At 36.7% G+C, this 22,137-nt stretch overlaps 1 protein-coding gene across 7 annotated transcripts in view; it reads left to right on the plus strand.

Moving 5' to 3' along the window:
* dock10 (dedicator of cytokinesis 10) overlaps nucleotides 1-22,137 on the plus strand; it is a 130,743-nt gene that overhangs the window by 59,771 nt on the left and 48,835 nt on the right. For 6 of the 7 annotated variants that reach the window (XM_055195702.2, XM_055195705.2, XM_055195700.2 and 3 more), the window contains exons 2-10: nucleotides 3,699-3,818; nucleotides 10,876-10,965; nucleotides 13,243-13,325; nucleotides 17,969-18,041; nucleotides 18,122-18,253; nucleotides 19,028-19,162; nucleotides 19,259-19,445; nucleotides 20,575-20,660; nucleotides 21,732-21,815. In XM_055195702.2, the coding sequence (XP_055051677.2) occupies nucleotides 3,699-3,818; nucleotides 10,876-10,965; nucleotides 13,243-13,325; nucleotides 17,969-18,041; nucleotides 18,122-18,253; nucleotides 19,028-19,162; nucleotides 19,259-19,445; nucleotides 20,575-20,660; nucleotides 21,732-21,815 (990 nt within the window). The remainder of the gene's footprint in view (nucleotides 1-3,698; nucleotides 3,819-10,875; nucleotides 10,966-13,242; nucleotides 13,326-17,968; nucleotides 18,042-18,121; nucleotides 18,254-19,027; nucleotides 19,163-19,258; nucleotides 19,446-20,574; nucleotides 20,661-21,731; nucleotides 21,816-22,137) is intronic. The other variant, XM_055195703.2, reaches the window with a different exon arrangement.

A 22,137-nucleotide genomic window follows, 5' to 3' on the forward strand; every position in this document is an offset into this window, starting at 1 on the left:
TTATATATTTCCTACGATGTACATATGATTTCCAAATTATATACGTAAGTATTAAACAGCAATAAATGTCTCATCTATCTCTATGGCTCTGGCTGAGTCTTTCTCCACTTCTCCCCAACGTGACGTCATCGCAGAATTGCGTTAAAAAACCGTTAATACCAAAAACGTAAAAAAAGTGGTCTTTAAGACCATTTTTGAGACATTTTAAAAATTATACACATATCTTGAGTGATTTATGTACCCATTAATCGACAGTGGTGGTTAACCTGCAACATACACTTTAAGTTTAAATGAAACATAATGGTGAATTTAAGGGAACATTACACTTAAGGTACTTTATGCAACCGGGCCCTGTTGCTTTATACTGTGTAGCATATTCAGGTCGTGCATCATGTTTTTGAAAAGTAATTAGTAAAGTAACTAGTAAAGTAACTAATTACTTTTGAAAATAAGTAATCAGTAAAGTAACGGGATTACTTTCATAGGGAAGTAATCAGTAATCAGTAACTAATTACTTTTTCCAAGTAACTTGACCAAAACTGGTGCCGTCTATATCCATCATTCTAAATATATTAAATTTTTATTTTACGTCTTTAAGTTTGTAAACAGAATTAAAGCGCTACATTTGTAAAAACTGGGCATGTGCGCAGTCGTACGAGCTTTAAGACCCTGGGGAATCCCTGGGAGGAGTGACGTAACTTGGGAACTTAAATTAAATATCTTAAAAATAAACAACAGAAAACTACATCACGAAAACAAAATCAGTCTTCCCATTTGCACAGATTAATTAGTACTTCACCTCCCACGTGACATCATCAACTATGTTGTTAAACCAACATGGTTCAAAGGTCGAATGTGTGACAAAGTTTCTATGTTTTCAGGAGATAGTCTTGACAAGGTAGTTAGTTTCTCCAACTATGCATCGTACTTTGGTGGTTCAGCAGCGAGTTACGTCGTTGTTCGTGAAACGCAGCCCTGGTCTTCGTCTTGAATTAGTCTTGCCCTGCTTTGGTTTTGGTCTTAACACACTCTAGTCTTTGTTTTGACTTGGTCTTGGTTTAGTTGGTCTTGACTACAACACTAATGGATTCTGATGTGCGTGCACTGTTATGGTTGCTTTTATTATTTTTGTACAAAATAGGATGGTGCAATACTGCTATTTTCATTTTTTCCTCCACCTGTAAAGGTAATGCTTTGTTGTGTTAGTGATTGTTTGCAAAAGCATCCAGCTGCAGCCCCGCAGACTCACCTCCGGCTAGACACCAGTGGCTGGACACCAGTGGATAGACAGCCTACGTCATTTCCGTTTCGCCGCTAATTTCCGTTTTCACAGCTGGATAGACAGCAACTTTATTTCCTATTTTCACCTCTGGATTGACATATATTTATTTTATATTTTCACCTATGGATAGACAGCATATTTATTTTCGGTTTTCACCAGTGGATAGATAGCATATTTATTTTATATTTTCACCTCTGGATCGACATATATTTATTTTATATTTTCACCTCTGGATAGACAGCATATTTATTTTATATTTTCACCTCTGGATAGATAGCATATTTATTTTAAATTTTCACCTCTGGATTGACATATATTTATTTTATATTTTCATCTCTGGATAGACAGCATATTTATTTTATATTTTCACCTCTGGATAGACAGCATATTTATGTTATATTTTCACCTCTGGATAGATAGCATATTTATTTTAAATTTTCACCTCTGGATTGACATATATTTATTTTATATTTTCATCTCTGGATAGACAGCATATTTATTTTATATTTTCACCTATGGATAGACAGCATATTTATTTTCGGTTTTTACCAGTGGATAGACAGCATTCTTTGCAGGCTTAATTGCACACGTCGTCTTTTCCGTATTGTCATTTAACTTATGACTTAAAATATATAATATAAAATCTGTGTGCAAATTGAAATATGATCTTTATCATATCTCTTTACATAAAACAATTCTCAATAATATGCTTAATATTATAACAGCAATAATTCATGCAAACTGCATCACAAGAACCACCATGAAAATATATATTGTTCAGATCATATCACTATTTTTTGTGACTTAAATACAGCCTAGATCAATGGACTATAACGTTTTGTCATTACAACAGACTTGTACGGGTTAATTGACACAATTTTTTTGTAAATGTAACCACTTCTGTTTTTAAAATATACGTAGACTCACATGATCAGACAATTTACCAAACAATCCAGATCAAATGAACACTTCATGGTTTTGCAATATTTATTGGAAATTACACACATCTTAGTAAAATTAGACAAATCTGACCATCAGAATGAAGATGCAACAGTCAGGCCCGTAAGGTTGTGGGGGAAGTTCCTCAAGAGAAAATAAACTTAACTATTGCACACCACACCTCATTCCTGCCCCCTAAAACTGGCTAGCTAGTTTGTGCATTTGAATTCTGACATGACCTATAAATCAGCGACAGTTTATTATTTTTTCTTACCGCTGACATCTGCATGGCGCGTCAAATTTGAAAAGTGAATGACGATATGGAAATGACGTCAGCTGTCCATCCACTGGTGTCTAGCAAGAAGTGAGTCTGCGGGGCTGCAGCTGGATGCCTCTCATTGTTTGTGTTGCTTCCTTGTATCCTGTGCACTTAGGTCCAGCCTCCTTGCCTTCATGTTTTCACCTTCAGTATTACGAAATAAAGAGTTTTAGTAATAATGTTGTTTATATACTACAGTAACACACATGTCAACTTCAGATGGTTTCGATTCGTTTTTGGCTCACTTTCGTATTTCATTATTAGACCTTTAAAGATGCAAAGCATAATTGTTAAGAAAGTTGTTTCAGCTCTGACTTTGGACCTCCAGCTCTAGGCTGGAAATTAAATCCTAAAACTTTCTCTTTCATGCCAGATGTTTCTGCTGTGATTGAATTTCTGCCTTTCACAAAACATCATGGCTTCTGCGTCTATGTGGAAAAATGTGTGAATGCCGAGGAAGTGTATTTTGAGGACTTATTTAAAATAGAAAACCGTCACACATTAGCCACAGATCCAGGACTGATATTAGGTGTTAATTTATTCTGTCATCATTTCCTCGTGTTCATGCCAAGCCAAAATTTGACAGTCATTATGTAAGGAATAATTGACTCAGGTCCTTTGAATTATAAGAAAATAATGCACACCAAGGTGGTAATGCGGCACGACGCGAAGCGGAGGTGTGCATTATTTTCAAATAATTCAAAGGACCGGAGTCAATTATTCCTCTTATACCACGGTTACCACAGACAAACACTCTGGTGCCTATTTTTAAGACATTTGAAAAGTTAGGTGTGCGGTTTACAGAAAAATAATCAACACCCATAGAACATTTCTCAGCCAATCAGAATGCAGCATTCAACAGACCCGTGGTATAATCACTTTTATTGTCTTACCTAATACAGTGCCTAATAAAAGAAAGACAAATGTAAAATGACAAATGGCTGGGTGTTGATCATTGATCAGTTGACGTTAGATCGATAAGGAAATGGCAAACAAGCTGCTTTTGTATTAAAGAGGAAGTTTTTGTTTTGACATTACAGAATGATTTGAGCATCTTCTATTGTGTACAGTATTAGTGTAAGTGTTTTTTCCTGATGATTGTGATTATGTTGGTGATGATGATGATGATGATGATGGTGTGCTGTCTGTGTTTTAAAGCAGGAGAAACCCAAACTGATTGATCCTTTGGACTATGAGGCGGTAATCTCAGAGCTGGAACCTGAGTTCAGGGAAGACCCACTGCAGGACTTGCTATTATTTCCAGACTTCGACTTTACTGTGAGTTTTTAATGATATTTGTCTGTAGTGTACATTATGTGTGTGTATGTGCTTAAAATTCTTGCACTGAGAACACACGAGAAAGCGGTCTGTTCAGACCACATCCTCTTTCAGACAGATCTGGGCTGTACGTATGACAAATATAAGCACTGTTTGCGCACGTTTGCTCAGTGTGCATGCACCAACCTAACACATAACATCATGTAGTGTCATACCGACAGACTATTTGCATGATGTATTTACTGTCTTGATGAGCCATGAACAATATACATGTTAAAAACACATCTGCAACATTAAAGAATGTAGTCAGGATATAATCAAATCAAGAAATTGTTTCACACGCAAGTTTATATATTCCTATTAATGAACTTAGTTCTCCCAAACATTCATTTATGATGAACATCATTTATTCTTCTCACACAGGTGAGTGGTTTATTACATCCTATAGTTAGATTTGAACCTCTTGAAAAGCACCCCCACTCTGGCCCAAACCATGAAAAGACCTACTTTCACTAAAATTGTTGTTTTTACTAAACCATTTAGAGTACAAGCATACACTATTCTATCATTAGAAAGAAGATTGAGCTTCATTTTCCAGGTTTCAAAATTATTTTAAGTTAAAAATTATAAAAGTTAGAGAGGCTGAAGTACATTGTAATACATTTTGTTTTTGCATAACATCTTTTTAATACTAAAAATCTTAATAATAAATTGTGTGTGAGTGTGTGAAACCTAGAAATGCAATGATGCCAAAGCCACAAGTTTGAAGAAGTTATGTTTCACGTTTGAGGTCAATAGGCCCAAAAATTTGGTTCTTGCAAGGGTTTTTGTAAGACTAGTGCCAGTCAGCCCCAACATAAAAGTCTTTCGCTTACATGCACACACGTTCGTTCTTATTATTATTTACACTTATGTTAGTGTATAAAATGCAGTTTCCACACCAGGAAATAAAACGTCACACTAGGCTTGTTGCGATAGTCGGTGAAACGGTGATTACCGGTGCTTCAGCTGCTCACCGGTTAGATCACTTGCCCACTGCGACACCGTCTTTCACCTTCGTTTTGATATTTTCTTGTAATTAAATCATTTAGTTTCATTAGAGAGAGCAAACACTTACAACTGAATGTGTCTGCTGCCTGAATTCAGCAGAGCTGAACACGCGTCACGTCACAGAGCATTTATTCCTGTCAGACTGCGGTGAGCTGACTGACCAGACAATGGCAGAAGCCGCGTGCTTAACTCGTTTTTGTTATAATATACATATATAATGTTTTATATAAGCGAGTTCGTTTTGTTGTTGTGTTTTTCATTAAGAATAAATATGAACCCATCATTCAAGCAGCGCTTTATGGAGGAATAGCCGGTTGCTCTGCTTGGGAGTGGCGGGTTTCTGTCAGAAGTACCTGCGCACATTGACTCAAGCACTTAAACCAGCTGTTGCACTCGCATTTGCACACAAATTTATACGCGATTTAACGCAGCGTACGCAAGCGCTGGATTTAAACAACAGTTGCATCTAATTCAAAAATGAAAGTAAAACGCGCACGTCTGTATGTGCATTTATAAGCCCCTCCCATCCGGTGAAACCGGTATCACCGGGTTTGTCAGGCGCTGATTAACCAGTGGGAAAATTCTGTCACCACAACAACCCTACATCACACAAAGATCGTTGGATTCGTTATCTAATTGGCTACACATTCTGTCTCAATATTTTCCATGAAGTCATTGGAGGAACAAGCGAGTCAGATAACGTCACAATATTTGACAGCGTTGTTTGGTTATTATGTATTATACTACTGCCTACTTTGTTAAATAAAGTTTGAACGCGGGTTTGAATGCGAGTGTAATCTCATATAAAGTGTTACGACGAAAATAGTCATCAGATTGTATATTATATTCTATTACAAGACATTCATGTGAAATCTGATGTAAAAAACAGACTATATATCTATATTTCACAGGTTATACGCATTTATACACGGTCATTGGATGTATTCTATTAGACGGTTTTCTTGGGTTATTCACACATCTGAAACAGACTGGATTTGATTCGCGATCGTCATATCAACACAAAGATAAGAAGTCCCGTTTATATTTTGCATGTTGTCATCTGGACTTCTGTCACAAAATACTACATTTATGATGCTAGAGCATCTGTATCTCATAACAGAGACCCTGCTGCTAAACATAGTAGTGTTAATATTATTAATGTTTGTAGACAGTAGGCTATATATATTTGTTAGCAGCGTTAAAAAAACTGACGTCATCCCGCCCCCGAGCTAGTGTGCGTCGAGAGGTTAAAGTTATGCATCTAATTTTAGGGATATCTGTCTTTCCACAGTCAAATTGTTCGTATTCCAAACTTGCATGAATTAAATAGCTGCACAGAGGGGTCAATTGCCATCATAGAATCTTCCAATGATGACACCTGGTAGGGAGGGCGAGAAATGTAATACAACCAAAATTGAATTAGCCTATAAATTATATTTATTTATTTACTCACTCGCTTACTCACTCACTCACATACTGCATCCAAATACCCAAACTTGTGGTCTTGACCACTTGAGAGCCAGTGCATGTGACAGGAAGTCTATTGCAGTCCCTGAATAGTCCCTGCACTTATTTATTCAGGGACTACTGAATAAACAATAAACTTTAATAAAGCTGCATGCACAAAAATGAAGAGTTTTTTACAGGCGCAAAGTATTTTGCTTCTGAAAGGTTCCTAGATTGAAATTTTTACACTTGCTAAGTAGTCAAGTGCAAAGATCGCAAATGTGGGTATTTGGACGCAGCCTTACTTACAGTACTTACTTACTTATTAAAAACAAAAGTGCTGCTAGGTGTTTGGCAAGAAATAGAAAAGTGGTAAATTTTTTCATGATTTGTGTTTTTTGTATGTACTGTAATATTGCATGTAAAATTGAATGATCTTCTTTGAGGGGTGCCAATAGGGGTTTCGTCTTGGTCATCAAAATGACAAGAAACAGCTCTGGCTGAAAGTAGTTCATGCTACTTTTAGAAGGTTGGGCTCTTTAAGGAGCCGTTGACCAGTGTCAATGTTTTCCAGGGCTTTTCCAGCTGGGGTTTTTGGGTTGTCATATCACACACATCTCACAATGCAAGGATAATGGCTGTGTTGAAACAAATTGAGAGGTGCTGACTAATTCTGACTTGTCTGAAAAAGAATAGTGTTTGATTCCTCTGTGTTGAATTGGCATTTTGGTGTGGATGCCCTGGAATCTTTCACAGTAATATGCTGCCAATTTATGGATTTTGACATTTTTTATTATTTTATACCTTCCGTTAAGGTCCCATTATAATGCTAGTAAAGTTTGCGCACAAACAAGGTCATAGTTTAGAACAATATGACCATGTTTCATCCATAGACTGCAAAAATATGGACGTAGTGTCCATGACGTCACCCATAGGTTTGTGAAGAGCTTTTTTTGAAGGCAGTAGTTGGCGAAACCTGCCCTAGTTTGTCATAAAGCCCAAATTAGCTATACAGTATAGACCAAAAACACTTGTTGTGCCAGGCTGTAAACACATTAATTTCTGTTGTAAAGTTGGGCATTTTAACATGGGGGGTCTATGGGAATTGACTCCCTTTTGAAACCAGGTTCTAGCGACCAGTCAATACATTGGAGTTTAAGTCACTTCTGTGTTGGCTTCACACAGTTTTTTATTCTCTGAAATGAACACTCGGTTTAGCTTCTGATAATTCTAAGTATAAATGTCCACTATATGTTTGGCTTTTGCATAGGAAATACATTTCAACGACTAGAACGACTAATACAGCCACATGTTCAAGCCAGAAAATGATCTTAAATTAGCTTTACAACCACAACCACAGCAGCGGGTTACATACAGATGCTTTAAATATCAGATACAAAAGTTAGCACACTCTATGTCAGTTATTAGTCATATAAAATACTACTGGTAGCAACAATACGCCCAAGCAGTGTGTTGCACCAAGCCATATATTTTACAGGTTGTTGTCAGGTACAAAACACATTTTTTAGCTCTCCCATTTTTTATAACAGTCAATGTGAAAGGTTTTCTATAAGAAATAAACTAGGTTGGGGAGGTGGTTAGCCAGTGTTGAAGCATGCTGATGCAGTTAAACAGTTTGGCGTGTTCAGCAGGAGTAACAGTCGCTAGGTGGGGGTTGGGGCGGTGGTAGTGTGGATCATCCATTATGCATTAACATAAAAAACTTTTCACTGATGTGAACAAGCATCATACTCTTTCTTAACGCTGGGTTTCTGCCAAAAGCTATATGAAGATGCTGGTTTTCCACAGCCAACACCTGCAAAGACTGTTTAGCAAAATTCCCATCTTATTGTTAATTACATAATTACAATTACAGATCGTAGAGGTACACTAATGTCCTGGTGAAAACAAGTACTGATGTCTTGTAGTCAGTGCAGTCTTGTACTAATGTTTTCATCTGTCTGACATCAGCTGTTTATGGACTAAAGAGGAATTTTTTTAATTCAAAAAAAAAATACTGTACGTTTTGTAGTACAATTGTCATTAATATATCTTAAATGATCATTGGATTTGCCCATTTAATGAGCATATTGGTAATGGATATCCAAATGAGTCCCCACCATCTCGGACTACCTGATCCACTTGGTCAACACGTTCACGTGATTGGTTACAACAAGCTTGTGAAGTTAAAAACAGGGGAGCAGTATCAACCAGCGTCTTTGGGAAACTGCAATTTTAGGGAAAGCATTCTTAGCAATAATGTTGAATAATGAATGTGCACATGGTTTGTCCTAAAGCATATTAAAAACACCACATGAACATAAACGACATAAAAAACTTGATTTTTACCACAGGGAAGGTTTAATATGATTATAATATTGATCATTATTGATTTGCATTTTATTTTATGAACAGATTGGGTAAATAACGCAAAATAAAGATGTCACACTATAACTGAGTATGTGCGAACATGGCCGTAGCCAGGGTTTGAAAATTACAGAGGTCCAGGGTGGGGTGTTAAGAGTTAACAAATGCTCTCCCAGGTGAAAAAAGTGCACTTAAATAAAATACACTTTTTAAGTACACTTAGTAAATGTACTATTTTCGTGCACTCATTTTGTGGCTTATACACTGAAAAAAATGATTCATTGAATTTAATCAATTTTTTTAAGGTAAGTGGTTGCAATCAATTTATTTAAGCTACATTTAAACAAAAAAGATTAGTAACGTAAAATAAAATATAAAACTTTTGTTTAAACCACTTACCTTAAAAAAATTGATTAAATTCAATGAATCATTTTTTTCAGTGTATATCACATTTGTTTTTGGTACTTCTTAAAATTAAGTTAAGAAGTGTTATTTTGAGACATCATTTATTTAAAAAAAATCTAGTTGGTACTGGTATTCTTACTTTTTCAGGTAAACTGAAGTACTGCTCAAGTAGAACTTTAATTTTAATAAGTATATTTGTAGCATAACTTTACATAACTTACAAATATACTTGCTAGTATGTATTTGAGTGGTTTAAGTACATTGAGGCATACTTTATTTTTACCTGGGATCTAAAATATTCTGTCTTAACCTTTTTACACTTTGGGTACACTTTCTGTTTTGGGGGATGGACTGGGACTGCTGGATTATTTATTACTTTTTCATGCAACAATGTTTATTTTTGTAATCATTTTAATAAGCAATATTATATAACAAAAACGTTACAAGATTTTAAACAAGAACTTGTTTAGTGCTCTTATTGTTTTTAGCATGACTTTGTTAAAGGTTGACTTCTAAAATAAATGAAATAACAGAATTCTTATGTTTTGTTGAGATTAGCTTTACCGTTTTATGCTACGTGTTTTAACATATTTGGCCTATTTATTTAAACCCAATTCTTCTACATCTTTGTAGCAGAGTTACTTTCTGTTTATCGATAGTGTTGATACTGTTGATACTCTTACAGACACAATTATGATGATTACTGCTTTTATCTTACCGAATGTAGTATCAGCAATAACCTGCCCGCGCTGAATGATGCGTCTGATTTGATAACTTTCAGTTTCCATGTTGCCAGATATTAGTACGAAAAACAAGCAAAAATAATTGGCCTTAAAAACAAAGTTCTTCCAAACCTTGTATTTCCGAAATAAATCAGAGAAATCGCTAATACTAACCTACACCTAACAATCACTTTATAGATAATGTCAAAGTGTCACATTAATTGCTGAAACACTACGTCTAAAGAGGATTTTTAACAATGGGATCTGGCAACACTGCAAATACCTGCGCCGTCGCAGCTTAAGCCAATCTTCGCCATTTTACACTAAACTATACAGTAAACTGTCCAAACTTAATTATATATGCGGATTCATTTTGAAAAACTAATTAGTCATTCAGAGAACTTCAAATTTTATTTTTTAATGTGAAAAAATTGCCAAGGTCCGGACCTCTGTGACCTCATAGCTGGCTACGGCCATGTGTGCGAATGGTTTCAGCTTGAAGCTTCAGATGATTTTAGTGTCTTTAAGTGACTGAAGGGAGACAGGTTTAAAAACATCCCAATATGCAGACAACCACGGGGGGTATAAGCTACCAATCCTGAAGAAACTTGAGAAACTTCACAAAGAGCAATAGAGGCAACAGACATGAAATTGACCGGGGGATTAACTACATAATTGATAACAAAAAACAAAAATCTTGGGTCTGGATTAATTATGTAAAATTATATTACAAAAATATGTCGCCTTAGCTGATTTGGCGGCTCTCTGATATGAACTCTCTGATATAAACTATCTTTGAACAACTGTAATGAGATAAATTGTCTTTTTTCCATTTATGGTCAGCCAAATTTGCTGCAATTTTTCTCACCAGTATGCCACACCTCAGATATAAAATTATATCACTTTTTAATATGAATGTCAAAATGCTACCAAAGATGACAAAGATCTAGGATCCGAGACAGGGAAACGGCAAAAATTTATGGAACAGAACAACAAATCTCTCTCTCTCTCTCTCTCTCACACTCTCATCTCATCTCATCCTCTGTCTTTTTTCTGTTTTATTTCAGGTGTCCAGTCTTCCTGTGGAGCAGAGAACAGTAAAGTCCACTGTACCAGAAGGTGCCGATGAACACACTGAATGTCTGCTGGTCAGACAGGTAAGTGTGTGCACGTGATTTTATTTAATTGGAATCCCATAGAGGGTTTTTACCGACGTCACGTTCTGGGCGGTAACCCGGATGCGCGGCCATTGTGGAGGCACTCGGACTCGGTGTAAAGAACTGAACGGAGTACAGTGGATTATTGTGCGCTTTGGATACTTTAAGTGAATGTAGACATGTCTAAACAACAAAAAACACATCCAAGATACAAAGGCACATAGGGAAGGACTTGGACCACAAGAAAAGGCATGATATTTCGAGAAATTACAATTTATAGGCGGTGCAGATCCTTACGAGTTAGCTCCCTCTTCATTGGGTCCGTGACGACCTGGCGATTCTTTTTTCAGTTGCATCCCCCAATATAGTCAACTACCTGGTTTTCATGCCGAGCCCATATGTCAATGTCAGCTTTATTTATATAGCAAATTTAAAATAGCCAGTGTACCAAAGTGCTTTACAGTAAAATAAGCACACAGTAAAACAATAAATGCAATTATTGTTTTTACCATTTACTATTAAAAATATTATTATCATTACAATAGAAAATTTGTTATGAGCAATTAAGCACACTGGCATTAAGGCATTGCAGCGCAAATTTTAGTTGTGTTTAAGTACATTTTGTGCATACACTAAAAGTATACTTTTAAAAAGTACATATTAAATACTCTTTAAATAAAGCACAACAAGTAGAAGCATACTTGTTTTATACTTTATGGACTTCAATCATATTTCTAATACAATACTACTCTTTTTCTTGAGCTTTGCCAACCACAAGCGCCTCCTCTGATCATTTCTTGCATTCCTTTCCCTGGTTTTTAATAACTTTTGGAAGTCGATAATATTCCAAATGTTTTTCTCCATCTGTCCTACAACCTCAAACACGGCAATAATGAACCATTTTCCTTGACGACGTTCGGGATATACTTCAGTGTCTGTGCTCTGTTGTGATGCGGAGTGCCTCCAAAATGGCGACTACCGCTCTGACGACGCGTCGTGAAAACCCTCTATATGAGGCAGTTGGTCATAGGAGACACAAACATGCTTGTAAACTGTTTACAATTTGAAAGAGAAACAGTTCGGACAGACATAGAAGAGGATTTTTTTAATTTAAATGTGTGTATCTCCACTCAGGACGGGGCATTCCAACCCAAAATTTTGGAAACCTCTCATTTGAAAACTCCTCTTCCTGTTCAGGGCCACAAACTTATTAAGTTTGACCTGATTTCAGTGTGTGTGCATGTGTATAAATGTGTTGTACACTGCAGAGGGCCTGGCTTTGGTTTCTTTTTGTGGATAAATGTGCTTTTTTAGGGTTGCAAGAGAGCTGTAGAGCACACATAACACACACACAGCTGTACTACACACACATAACACACATCCCGTGATCTAATATGCATTGTCAGAGCCAAACTGTTACTGTTCAGCAAAGGGTGAAAACAGAATAATAATGAGATATACAGTTTAAAGTTTCTCACAGTCTTCTGGCCAAACAACATCTCCAATGATAACATCAGGGACAGGACTGGAGTGAAGTCAGTGAAAGACTCAGTCCAGTCTCACCGATGGAGGTGGTTTGGCCATGTCTTTGGGGGCATGTACACCAAGGCGTTTACGCTGGCAGCCGGCGTGTGTTTTTAAATGTTTCCAATGGAAGCACCGCACATTTAAAAAACGACAGCAGTTGGCATTTATTTTGCTATAAGCACTGTGGAAAAGCCTTATATGGAGCTTGGGTGTGTTTTATGCAAATTACCAATCTCGTGCACGCCGCCACTCATGTAGAGCACTCCAAATTCACTAACGTAAGAACAACTATAAGAACAAACTCATGTGCGTAAGCACGTGTTGTGAATTAGGCGGAAAGTTTTTGTGAGAATTTCGAGTGTGCGTATAAATACAAAAACGTATGCAATTATTAGTGAATGAGACTCAGTGTTTTGTTTTTTGTGCACTCAGCGCCAAGCATCTAGAGTTGAAAATTGATGAACTTTGGGTGAAACGCTCAGCTTGTCAATGTCACTTTTTTAATCAGCGTTCCAATCACAGTGGAGGAGGGGTGGGACAAATATCACTTCAACAAACTGGCGCATCCTTTAAAAACTGATAAACAAAGCAGAAGTATCATAGTAACAGGACATGGTTGTCATTTTACACAGTGTTTATTTGGCTCTACAATGACACATAACTGACCCTCGCTGCTTCCTTTTTACATGCAGTAAAATATTTGTATATGAAACATGGACTGTACCTAACTCTACTGTTTTAACTTTACAGGCCTGTCAGTACTTCAACTCCCAACAGCATGTGGTCCAGTACAAATATGAAGACTACGCTGGTGACTACCGCATACTGCCCAGGTACAAATAAAAAGCTGTTATACCACAAGGCTGTTGAATGCTTTATTCTGATTGGTTGAGAAATGTTCCACGGTTGTTGATTTTTTTAAATAAACGCACACATAACCTGTCAAATGTTTTAAAATAACCACCAGAGCAATGTTTGTGGTAAAAGTTGGTATAAGTGGAATAATTGACTCTGGTCCTTTAAATTATTTGAAAATAATGCACACCCGCGGTGTAACTCCGCTTCGCATTGTGCCACATTACCACCTTGGGTGTGCATTATTTTAGTTCACAACCATCGTGTTGGTGCTGAGTTTTGTTTGTTAATTGAGTAGTGAACACACACACTGCAATTCGTGAACACACACACCCGGAGCAGTGGGCAGCAGTTTTAGCCCGAGGGCCACAGTTACTTTGGCAAAGTTAGCGGAGGGCCACACTTGGGAAAATTGCAATTAAACATAGTTACATGATTAAATGGTAAAAAATAGTTCAATGCAAATATGTATAAGGCTACTTTACAGTTACTTTGACTTTGTCAGCCTATTTTAAGGCCTGTGCCCGGTTGCATGAAACTCCTTAAGTGAGGGTTTCCCTGAGGGAGAAAAAATCCCTGAGGTAAGGGATTTATTTAAGAGCGTTGCAACAAAGGTCTTAACTGTCACCCTTACCTAAGTGTTTATACTAAGTATTTTACGGTAGTCTCTGCCAAAACACGGCAGCGGACACGCGGTTGCTATGGTTACAAAATCTCACAACGGTAACAAATCAACGCACGCAGCTCAACAGACAGCGGATTTGTGTACAATGATACATCGCAAATAACAGACTGTAAAGTGCCGCGTGTATAAAACCTCAAAGTAATTCAAACTGGAAACACTTTAGATTGACGGACGATCAAACCGCTATTCTCCTAATAAATGTGCATCTTTTTCTCTAGGGATTATTTCGATCGTTAGAAATGCGCGTTGGTACTTCATTTTCTTAACTAACCATAAAATCAGCCATCGCGTGTGATGTTAAGGGACCTGTTATAGTCCCTTAAGTTTTTAAAGGAAAATGTGACTTAAGGACTTTGTTGCAACGCATAGCAGAACTTAAGGTAATACTTTAGCATTTAAGGGTAAATACTTATTGACAGCCTTAAGGTTCACTTAAGGGTTTTTCTTGCAACCCATTTTTTATTAAGGGCACCCTTAACCTTATATTTAAGGGATTTCTTAGCTTAAGGACTTTCATGCAACCGGGCACTGATCTTTATTTTTGCTAGGCCTGTCTGACCTAGGCTACTCTAACATTAGAATAACTGGATTTACTTTCAAGGATTCATTTCCTATGCTGCATATTGTTTAACTGTCATTCATACTACAGCGATATGCCCATGTGCAAACAATCATAACACACACACCATACGAACACACAAGACATGAGAAGATAATTTATTATTATTATTTCTTTTTTATTTTATTTTGTATTAACCACCAGGCAGTGTTTCCCACAGGATTTTGAGAGACTTTGGCGGTGATGATGTCACACACCAATTAGCATATATGTGACGTCATTGGGTCGTGTTTTACTCTTGATCTGTCACATTATATTGCATTTTAACACAACCGAATGCTAGTTTTACATATTATCTGTTCTGTTGTCTATAAAATAGTGACTAAACAGGACCCAGTAATGACCCACGCCGTAACTCTTTGTTTAATCAAACCAGCTCTTTCTTTAACTGCTACTAAAAACGCGACATTGTCTGAAAAAATCATCATACATTTACATTGAGCTGCACGCAACGAGAGAGAGAGAAGGGGAGGGAAGCGCGCTGAACACTCGCTGCAATGAATTAAGACGTTTTAAATATAAAAAATGTAAATGGGAAACATGAAAAGACTATTTGTATGTATGGGAAACACTGCAACCATGACAGTTTCATACAAACTGTGAGCGCATCAAAGCACTATGCGGGCCGGATCCGGCCCCTGGGCCTTATATTGCCCATGTATGCTCTAACGACTAGGCTACAACTGCCCATATGTCTTAAAATGTAAAAATCAACAGGACATGGCCATGTTTATTTATAATTCCAAGAGTAAAGTTGTCAAATTTTAAGATGGTCCTGCACAAGATAAGAAAGTACAATTTAGATGTGCATGTTAACAGGTAGTTTTCTTCGAGTATTCAGACTCCCTCATGGATATATGCAGCCAAAATGGTAATTTGTGATTCCTTAACAGCCTGTTTTGCAACGTGTAGATGTTCAGGCAGATTTTCAAAGGGTGATGTAAACGTGCGTGTTTGCTGTTTGTGCTATGGTCCCCACACAAAAGAGGTCTGCTTTGGGACAGACAGAAGAATGGATGCCTGTATGTGGGTTCCTGTCAGAATGAAGGATGTGAAAGGAGTGAAATAGACCAAATGATGTGGAAAATACCACTCTTAGCGGATGTTTCATTGGTGCTTTAAATCTTTTTGTGACTTTTGTGCTAGACTAGGTTTCCATTGGGATCTGACTTGAATTGCCACTGCGACTGAACCACAAATTATGTCGTATATTACAGATAAAAATCTGTATAGAGGTTTTTGTGTGCTTCGGAAAGTTAAAATCTGTGACAGTCATCTCTAATCGGCTTTAAACAGGGTGTCCGCGGATCCTTAAAAAGTCTTAAAACATCCAAAAATTCTGTAGTATGAAAATAAGGCCTTTATTAGCATTAAAATGTCTTAAATCCGCGTATCAAAATGTTGCCCAACCAACACCGCCAAGAAGATTGTAACTATTTTACATGTCCGTTATGTGTCAGGCACAACCAAACTAATGCACACGTTTGCGAGGTGTTCGCTAAAGTGTGTGGACCGGGTATAAGCAAATGGAGAAAAGTTTGAGCCCTAACAAAGAGCGCCACGGCATGCAAAACATCAGAAGCCTTAAGCACCGCGGTTTCTGCTCCATCCAGCCCAGTCTCAAGAAATTTTCTTAAATAGTCACGATTCTTTTTTCGTGATATTATCACAAATTTCCGCTTTTTTTCGTGATCGTATAACGAATTCCTGTTTTCGTCTACCCAGTCTAACGACGTTTTATGATATAGGGGTGGTTTCCCGGACAGGGATTATCTTAAACTAGGACTAGGCCTTAGTTTAATTAGGGAATATAACTAGTTTTAACAAACATGTCTTACTAAAAACATTACTTGTGTGCATTTTGATGCAAAACAAAGGGCACTGATGTATTTTAAGATATGTAAGTGCAAGTTGTTTTTAGTTTGGACAGCTCTTATGTTTATTTTAGTCTAGGACTAGTCTAATCCCTGTCCGGGAAACCGCCACATAGACCCCTTCAAGGTTTGTAAACATTGAATGACGATCGGGTGCGCGCGCAGCATGGGGTCAAACTGTTCATACCATCCAGGCTTTATAATTTAATCTAACAGGGCTGAAAAATGATGACTTACCACAAATAATAAATAACTTTTCTGACCCCGACATGCGCAGTGGAAACCGCCTGTGACGTGAACCGTGAAGGGGTCTATAGTCACTTAATTTTTTTATTCTTTTTTCGTGATATTATCACGAATTTCCGTGTTTTTTCGTGATTGTATAATGATTTCCTGTTTTCGTGTGATTATCATGTATTGGTTACTCAAATGCTTTTTCCTATTTTAAACCATTTTCGCTTCAGTTTAGGGTTAGATTTGGTGCTTGCATTAGAATGTCACTTTATATATTGGTTTATACTATTTTTTCTGATTTTTTTTTAATATGCCGCCTGTCGTTAGGGTTAGAGTTGGGTTTGGGTAAGGATGTCATTTTATGTAAATCTAACCCTAAACCGAAGCGACAATGGTAAGAAAATAGGACAAAACAGTTGAGTAACCAATACGTGATAATCAAGGTCTATTTTTATTACCAAAAAGTATTAGATTAGATTAGATCATCATTTACCAAAATAATTTTTTAGGGAAACCCCTAGATTGATTAAATTATTTCAAAATATTGTGATTTTAGTTAAATTAAACACCTTTTTTCTTTTTATATCTTATCATTGGGGATTTCATAAAATTTTGTACAAAGTTTAAGGTGAAAAACTATCTCGTAATATCAGCAAAGGGTAAAAATCTTGTCTGATCTTATTCTTGTGAACCCAATCTTGTGTCTCGTTTCATCGTGTGGTGTAAGTGTCTTATCACACCCATAGAAAACACATCTTGTTTTTTGTCATGAAAGATAAAAGGTCTTCAGAGGCATGGATGCATGCACACAAATTTGGACTTCATTGTCGTGTTATAGGTCTTAAAATTCACTCATAATGGTCTTAAAAAGTCTTAAATTAGACTTGTTGAAACCTGCAGAAACCCTGCTAAATAAATATCAGGGAAGACCTGATCAGAAAACATTTGGTACATTCAGGATTGCAAACATGCCTTGTTTTAATTGTGGGATATGGAGAGAGTAATGTGTTTGAAGTTACTGAAATTGGTGGAAGAAGGTGAGACATGGCCTTAGAAATCAGTCAGATTTTATCGAGGAAGAGAAATTGAAACCAGAGCCGTTTTATTAGGAAACACAGATGATGATGATGCTGGTGGATTTGGCAGATGGTAGATGTTTTTTGTTTTCAATCAGACTGACTCTTCTCTCTGTCCATAATACCCCATCAGAAAGCTGTATAAAGCTGAGAAGTTGCCCTCACACTCATTTGAAATCGACCATGAAGATGTGGACAAGGATGAGGTCAGTACTGTACTTCACAGTCATTTTAATATGTGCCCAAAACACAACACTTTATAACCCTAAGCGCTTCTGTGTTGTAGGACACAACGTCTTTGTCATCATCCAAAGGTGGAGGAGGGAGTGGGACTGGAGGGGGAATCGGTGTATTTAAGTCTGGCTGGCTGTATAAAGGAAACTTTAATAGCACCGTCAACAACAGTATTACTGTTCGGGTAAGAACCATATTGGAGACACCATTTCCACATAAATCAGTTGCCATTTAGGCCATTGTTTAAAGGGTTAATATTATGCCCATTTTTACAAGATGTAATATAAGTCTCAGGTGTGGCCAGAATGTGTCTGTGAAGTTTCAGCTCAAAATACCCCACAGATCATTTATAATAGCATGTACAAAATGCCCCTAAATGGGTGGGAGCTAAAATGCAAATGAGCTACAGCTCCTCACTTCCTTACAAACAGACAGTGAGCACTTTCAGTTAAAACAGATCCGATTCCTGTGAACACAATCTGAGACAATAGTATCTTTAGCCACATTAGCACTACAATGTGCTAACAAATACATTTAGAAAAGCTTTTGAGTGAAATTAACCAGGAAGTCAGTGGTTGTGGGCAGGGCTTTATTAATGTGACCTCATAATGAGACTGCTTTGGTTTATTGGGGATTATGAATGAAATTTTCTTTCATTGTAGGGTTGTTGTGATCACACACTGCCAACAAACACTTATGTCCAAACACCTTGTAAAAGTGGATTTTGCATATTATGTGTCCTTTAAAATTCATCTTACACATTTAGACTGACAGAGGTCAGTTTATCCTTTAAGAACAAACTAACTTATATGTTTTATATATAATTTGTGTCTTTTCATATGCCTACATTATCTCTGATTATTAACTCGTTTTTCGTGTAGCTGTGTAATAAGTGGGATAATGTTTGTCCACTTTGCATCGGGGTAGTGATGGGGGTTTGTTGCTTTTACTTTGACAGTCTTTCAAAAGGAGATATTTTCAATTAACCCAGTTGACTGACAACTCTTATATCATGAACTTCTACAAAGATGAGAAAATCTCTAAAGAACCAAAAGGCTGCATTTTTCTCGACTCGTGCACAGGGGTGGTTCAGGTTGGTACATAAAAAAGTTCAGAAAGCAGATTATTAAACATTACATTTTGTATTGCATACACATAAGATTTTGTGTTGTATTTTGGGTTTATATAGAACAGTCGGTTGAGGAAACACGCCTTCGAACTGAAAATGAATGAGGTGACGTATTTTGTCCTGGCTGCCGAGAATGAGGTAGACATGGATGACTGGATGAACACGCTCATACGGATCCTACAGATTAGTCCTTCAGATGGCTCGGTTCTGGACCGAAAAAGTTTGGACCTGAGTGAGAGTAAGCAAGGTGAGTGATGAATGTTTTGACATTATAATAAACTATCCAACCATGCTTTACAGTGTTTCAGAAAGATAATGTACGTCAAAAGTAATATATTTTTAGCCTGAACCACTAAACAATCCTTGATTTAACTCAAACATTTTCACAAAATGCCTTCCAGGAAAATGTTCTTCTTTAAAAAAAATATATAAACATACAAATATATCAAATGAAAGAACAGAGCCTGTGCTTTCAAACAAACAATAAACAATCAAACAAACAAAACGGGGGAAAAAAAAAACGTTTCATCCTATCTATATTTTTCTTAAATATGGGTATTTTTCTTAAAAAAATTCAAATGTTTAGCAAAAAGCTGAAATAAATGCATTTTCTGAAAGAAAGGAATTTTCTTACAGATCAGATTCAGAACGATTATCAAAACATACATAGAGTTTAAAATTTGTAAATATTTTTTTGCTTCAGTTTTTTTAAAAATTGGCTAATCACGGTATTACAGATTAACATAAAACCTCATCAGGTACACGATTTTTTCATGCAAATGTTTTCTCTTAATTGACGAGATAACTCGTCAATGGCAGGGACAGAGTTAAACTTTGTTTTATAGTTAACTTTAACGTCAGGTATACTACCTGTTGCCTTAGTTAACTTTAATCATATAGTGCCAGTTTCCCGTACAGAGTTTAGGTTAAGCTAGGAAAAGGCCGTAGTTATATTAGTACATTAACAAAAATACCTTACAAAAACACTACTGATGTGCATGTTGAGAAGAAACAGTGGCACTGATTTATTTTAGGATATGTCAGAGCAAGCTGTTTTAGTGAAGACAGCTCAGGCATGCATTTTAGTCTGGGACTAGGTTTAAGCCCAGTCTGGGAAACACCCCTTAAAGTTTAAAAATGAATAAAATTTTTACAGTATATTCAAACATACTTTTGTGGAATGGTAAAACATCTATTTTTAAAACATTTCTAAAAACTTTAGTTTCTTCCTAAGCCTTTTTGGTTTGTTTGTAGACAAAAGTCTTCTTAAATAGCAAGTATGTAAATACGTGTTTTACCAATCTAGATAGATCTTATAATTAGGCTGCTTCGTTTTATACACATTTTTGTTTTGTCAAATGCTTCAATTTTTTCAGATATCATTGAAATGTCTTTGAATGTTGTTCCTGTCCCTGAAAATGAGGAACCAGCTGAAAAAGGAATCCACCCTGATCTGGCAAAGGTAACACCAACTAAACACATCTTCTCGTATACACTTACAAAAGGGCTTTTCACACTGCACCTAACCCCCTGGGTAATCTCCGTTTTAAACCCTGCTTTTAACCGTAGGTTAAGGAACGCTTCACACTTGTAATTTAGAAACAGGGTTATCCCTGAAATTACCCTAGGGTTGCTTTTGTGGGGTTAACCCCACATTGTGGTGCAAAACACATGAAACGAACCGTGGTTATAATGTTATGACTCGGTGCTTATCAACAGACAGCCAATGAGAAACTGAAGAGCATATAGACGATTTCATCGGACGCACGTGCAGTGACGCGATACGCGTCTGGTCAGAACTTTACATCCGGTTTCGTTTTTTTTAATGGTCTGACTAGTTGCTAAACTGAACTCTTAAACAAACCTCGTCGAAAATAACAAATGTTTTGGTTTCCTATGTAATCTACGTGTTGTTTATTTTGCTTGTTATATAAATAAACTACGTTTAAAGTACTTGTTGTTATTTATTCTTAGCGGAGTTTAAGGGAAGTTACGTGTGGGCCACGAGAGTCGCTTGTTTATGTTGTTACTGCTGAAACCGTCTATACCTCATATCACAATCTGTGTACTGAAAACACCTGAATTGAAGTAAAAATACATCCCAGGAGAGATTTACTTTGCTACCTGTTCTGTCACTGATGCGGAAGCGCGAGACATGCGGTTATTTAAAGTGACAGTGCGCTATTTTAATTCAGTCATTTTGAATTTGATCTTTTTATCCAATCATGACTGTTGACACCGCAAATATGCAAATGAAAACTTTGAATTCACTTTTGAATTATGAATACCTGGGGTTATCTCTTAAGCCCTGGTTAAGTATGAACAGTTTGATACAGATAACAGGAATTCGTTAACCAGGGGTTTAGAAAAACCCGGAGTTAACTATTTCAAATGTGAAAAGCCCTAAAGTAAATCTATCTGCTCAATATTTAGATCATTTAAAACACAATGATCCAGACATAAATCTTTTATAAATATGTTATAATTACATTAGCATTAGATCATTTATTAATTTTGATGTTATGTGTTATAGTATATTTCTGAGTCTGAAGAAGGGGCCAGAGCTGCCAGAAGAGAGGAAAGACTAAACCTGTTCTCCCTGGACCCCGACAGTCCTGTATGACAAAATTAACATCACACACATATTGAAGTTGAAAAGTTTTAAGATGGTACACTCTTAAATAAAGGTGCTTCAAAGGTTCTTCACAGCGATTCCTTGGAAGATTTACATAAGGAATAATTGACAATGGGTCGTTGAATTATACGAAAATAATGCACGCCCAAGGTGGTTATGCGGCATGACAAAGCGGAGTGCCGTTACACCGCGGGTGTGCATTATTTTCAAATAATTCAAAGGGCCGGAGTCAATTATTCCTCTTATACCACGGTTACCACAAATATTGCTCTGGTGCCTTTTTTTAAGACATTTTAAAGGTTAG

This window comes from Misgurnus anguillicaudatus, chromosome 24 (assembly GCF_027580225.2).
Source record: "Misgurnus anguillicaudatus chromosome 24, ASM2758022v2, whole genome shotgun sequence".
NCBI lineage: Eukaryota > Metazoa > Chordata > Actinopteri > Cypriniformes > Cobitidae > Misgurnus > Misgurnus anguillicaudatus.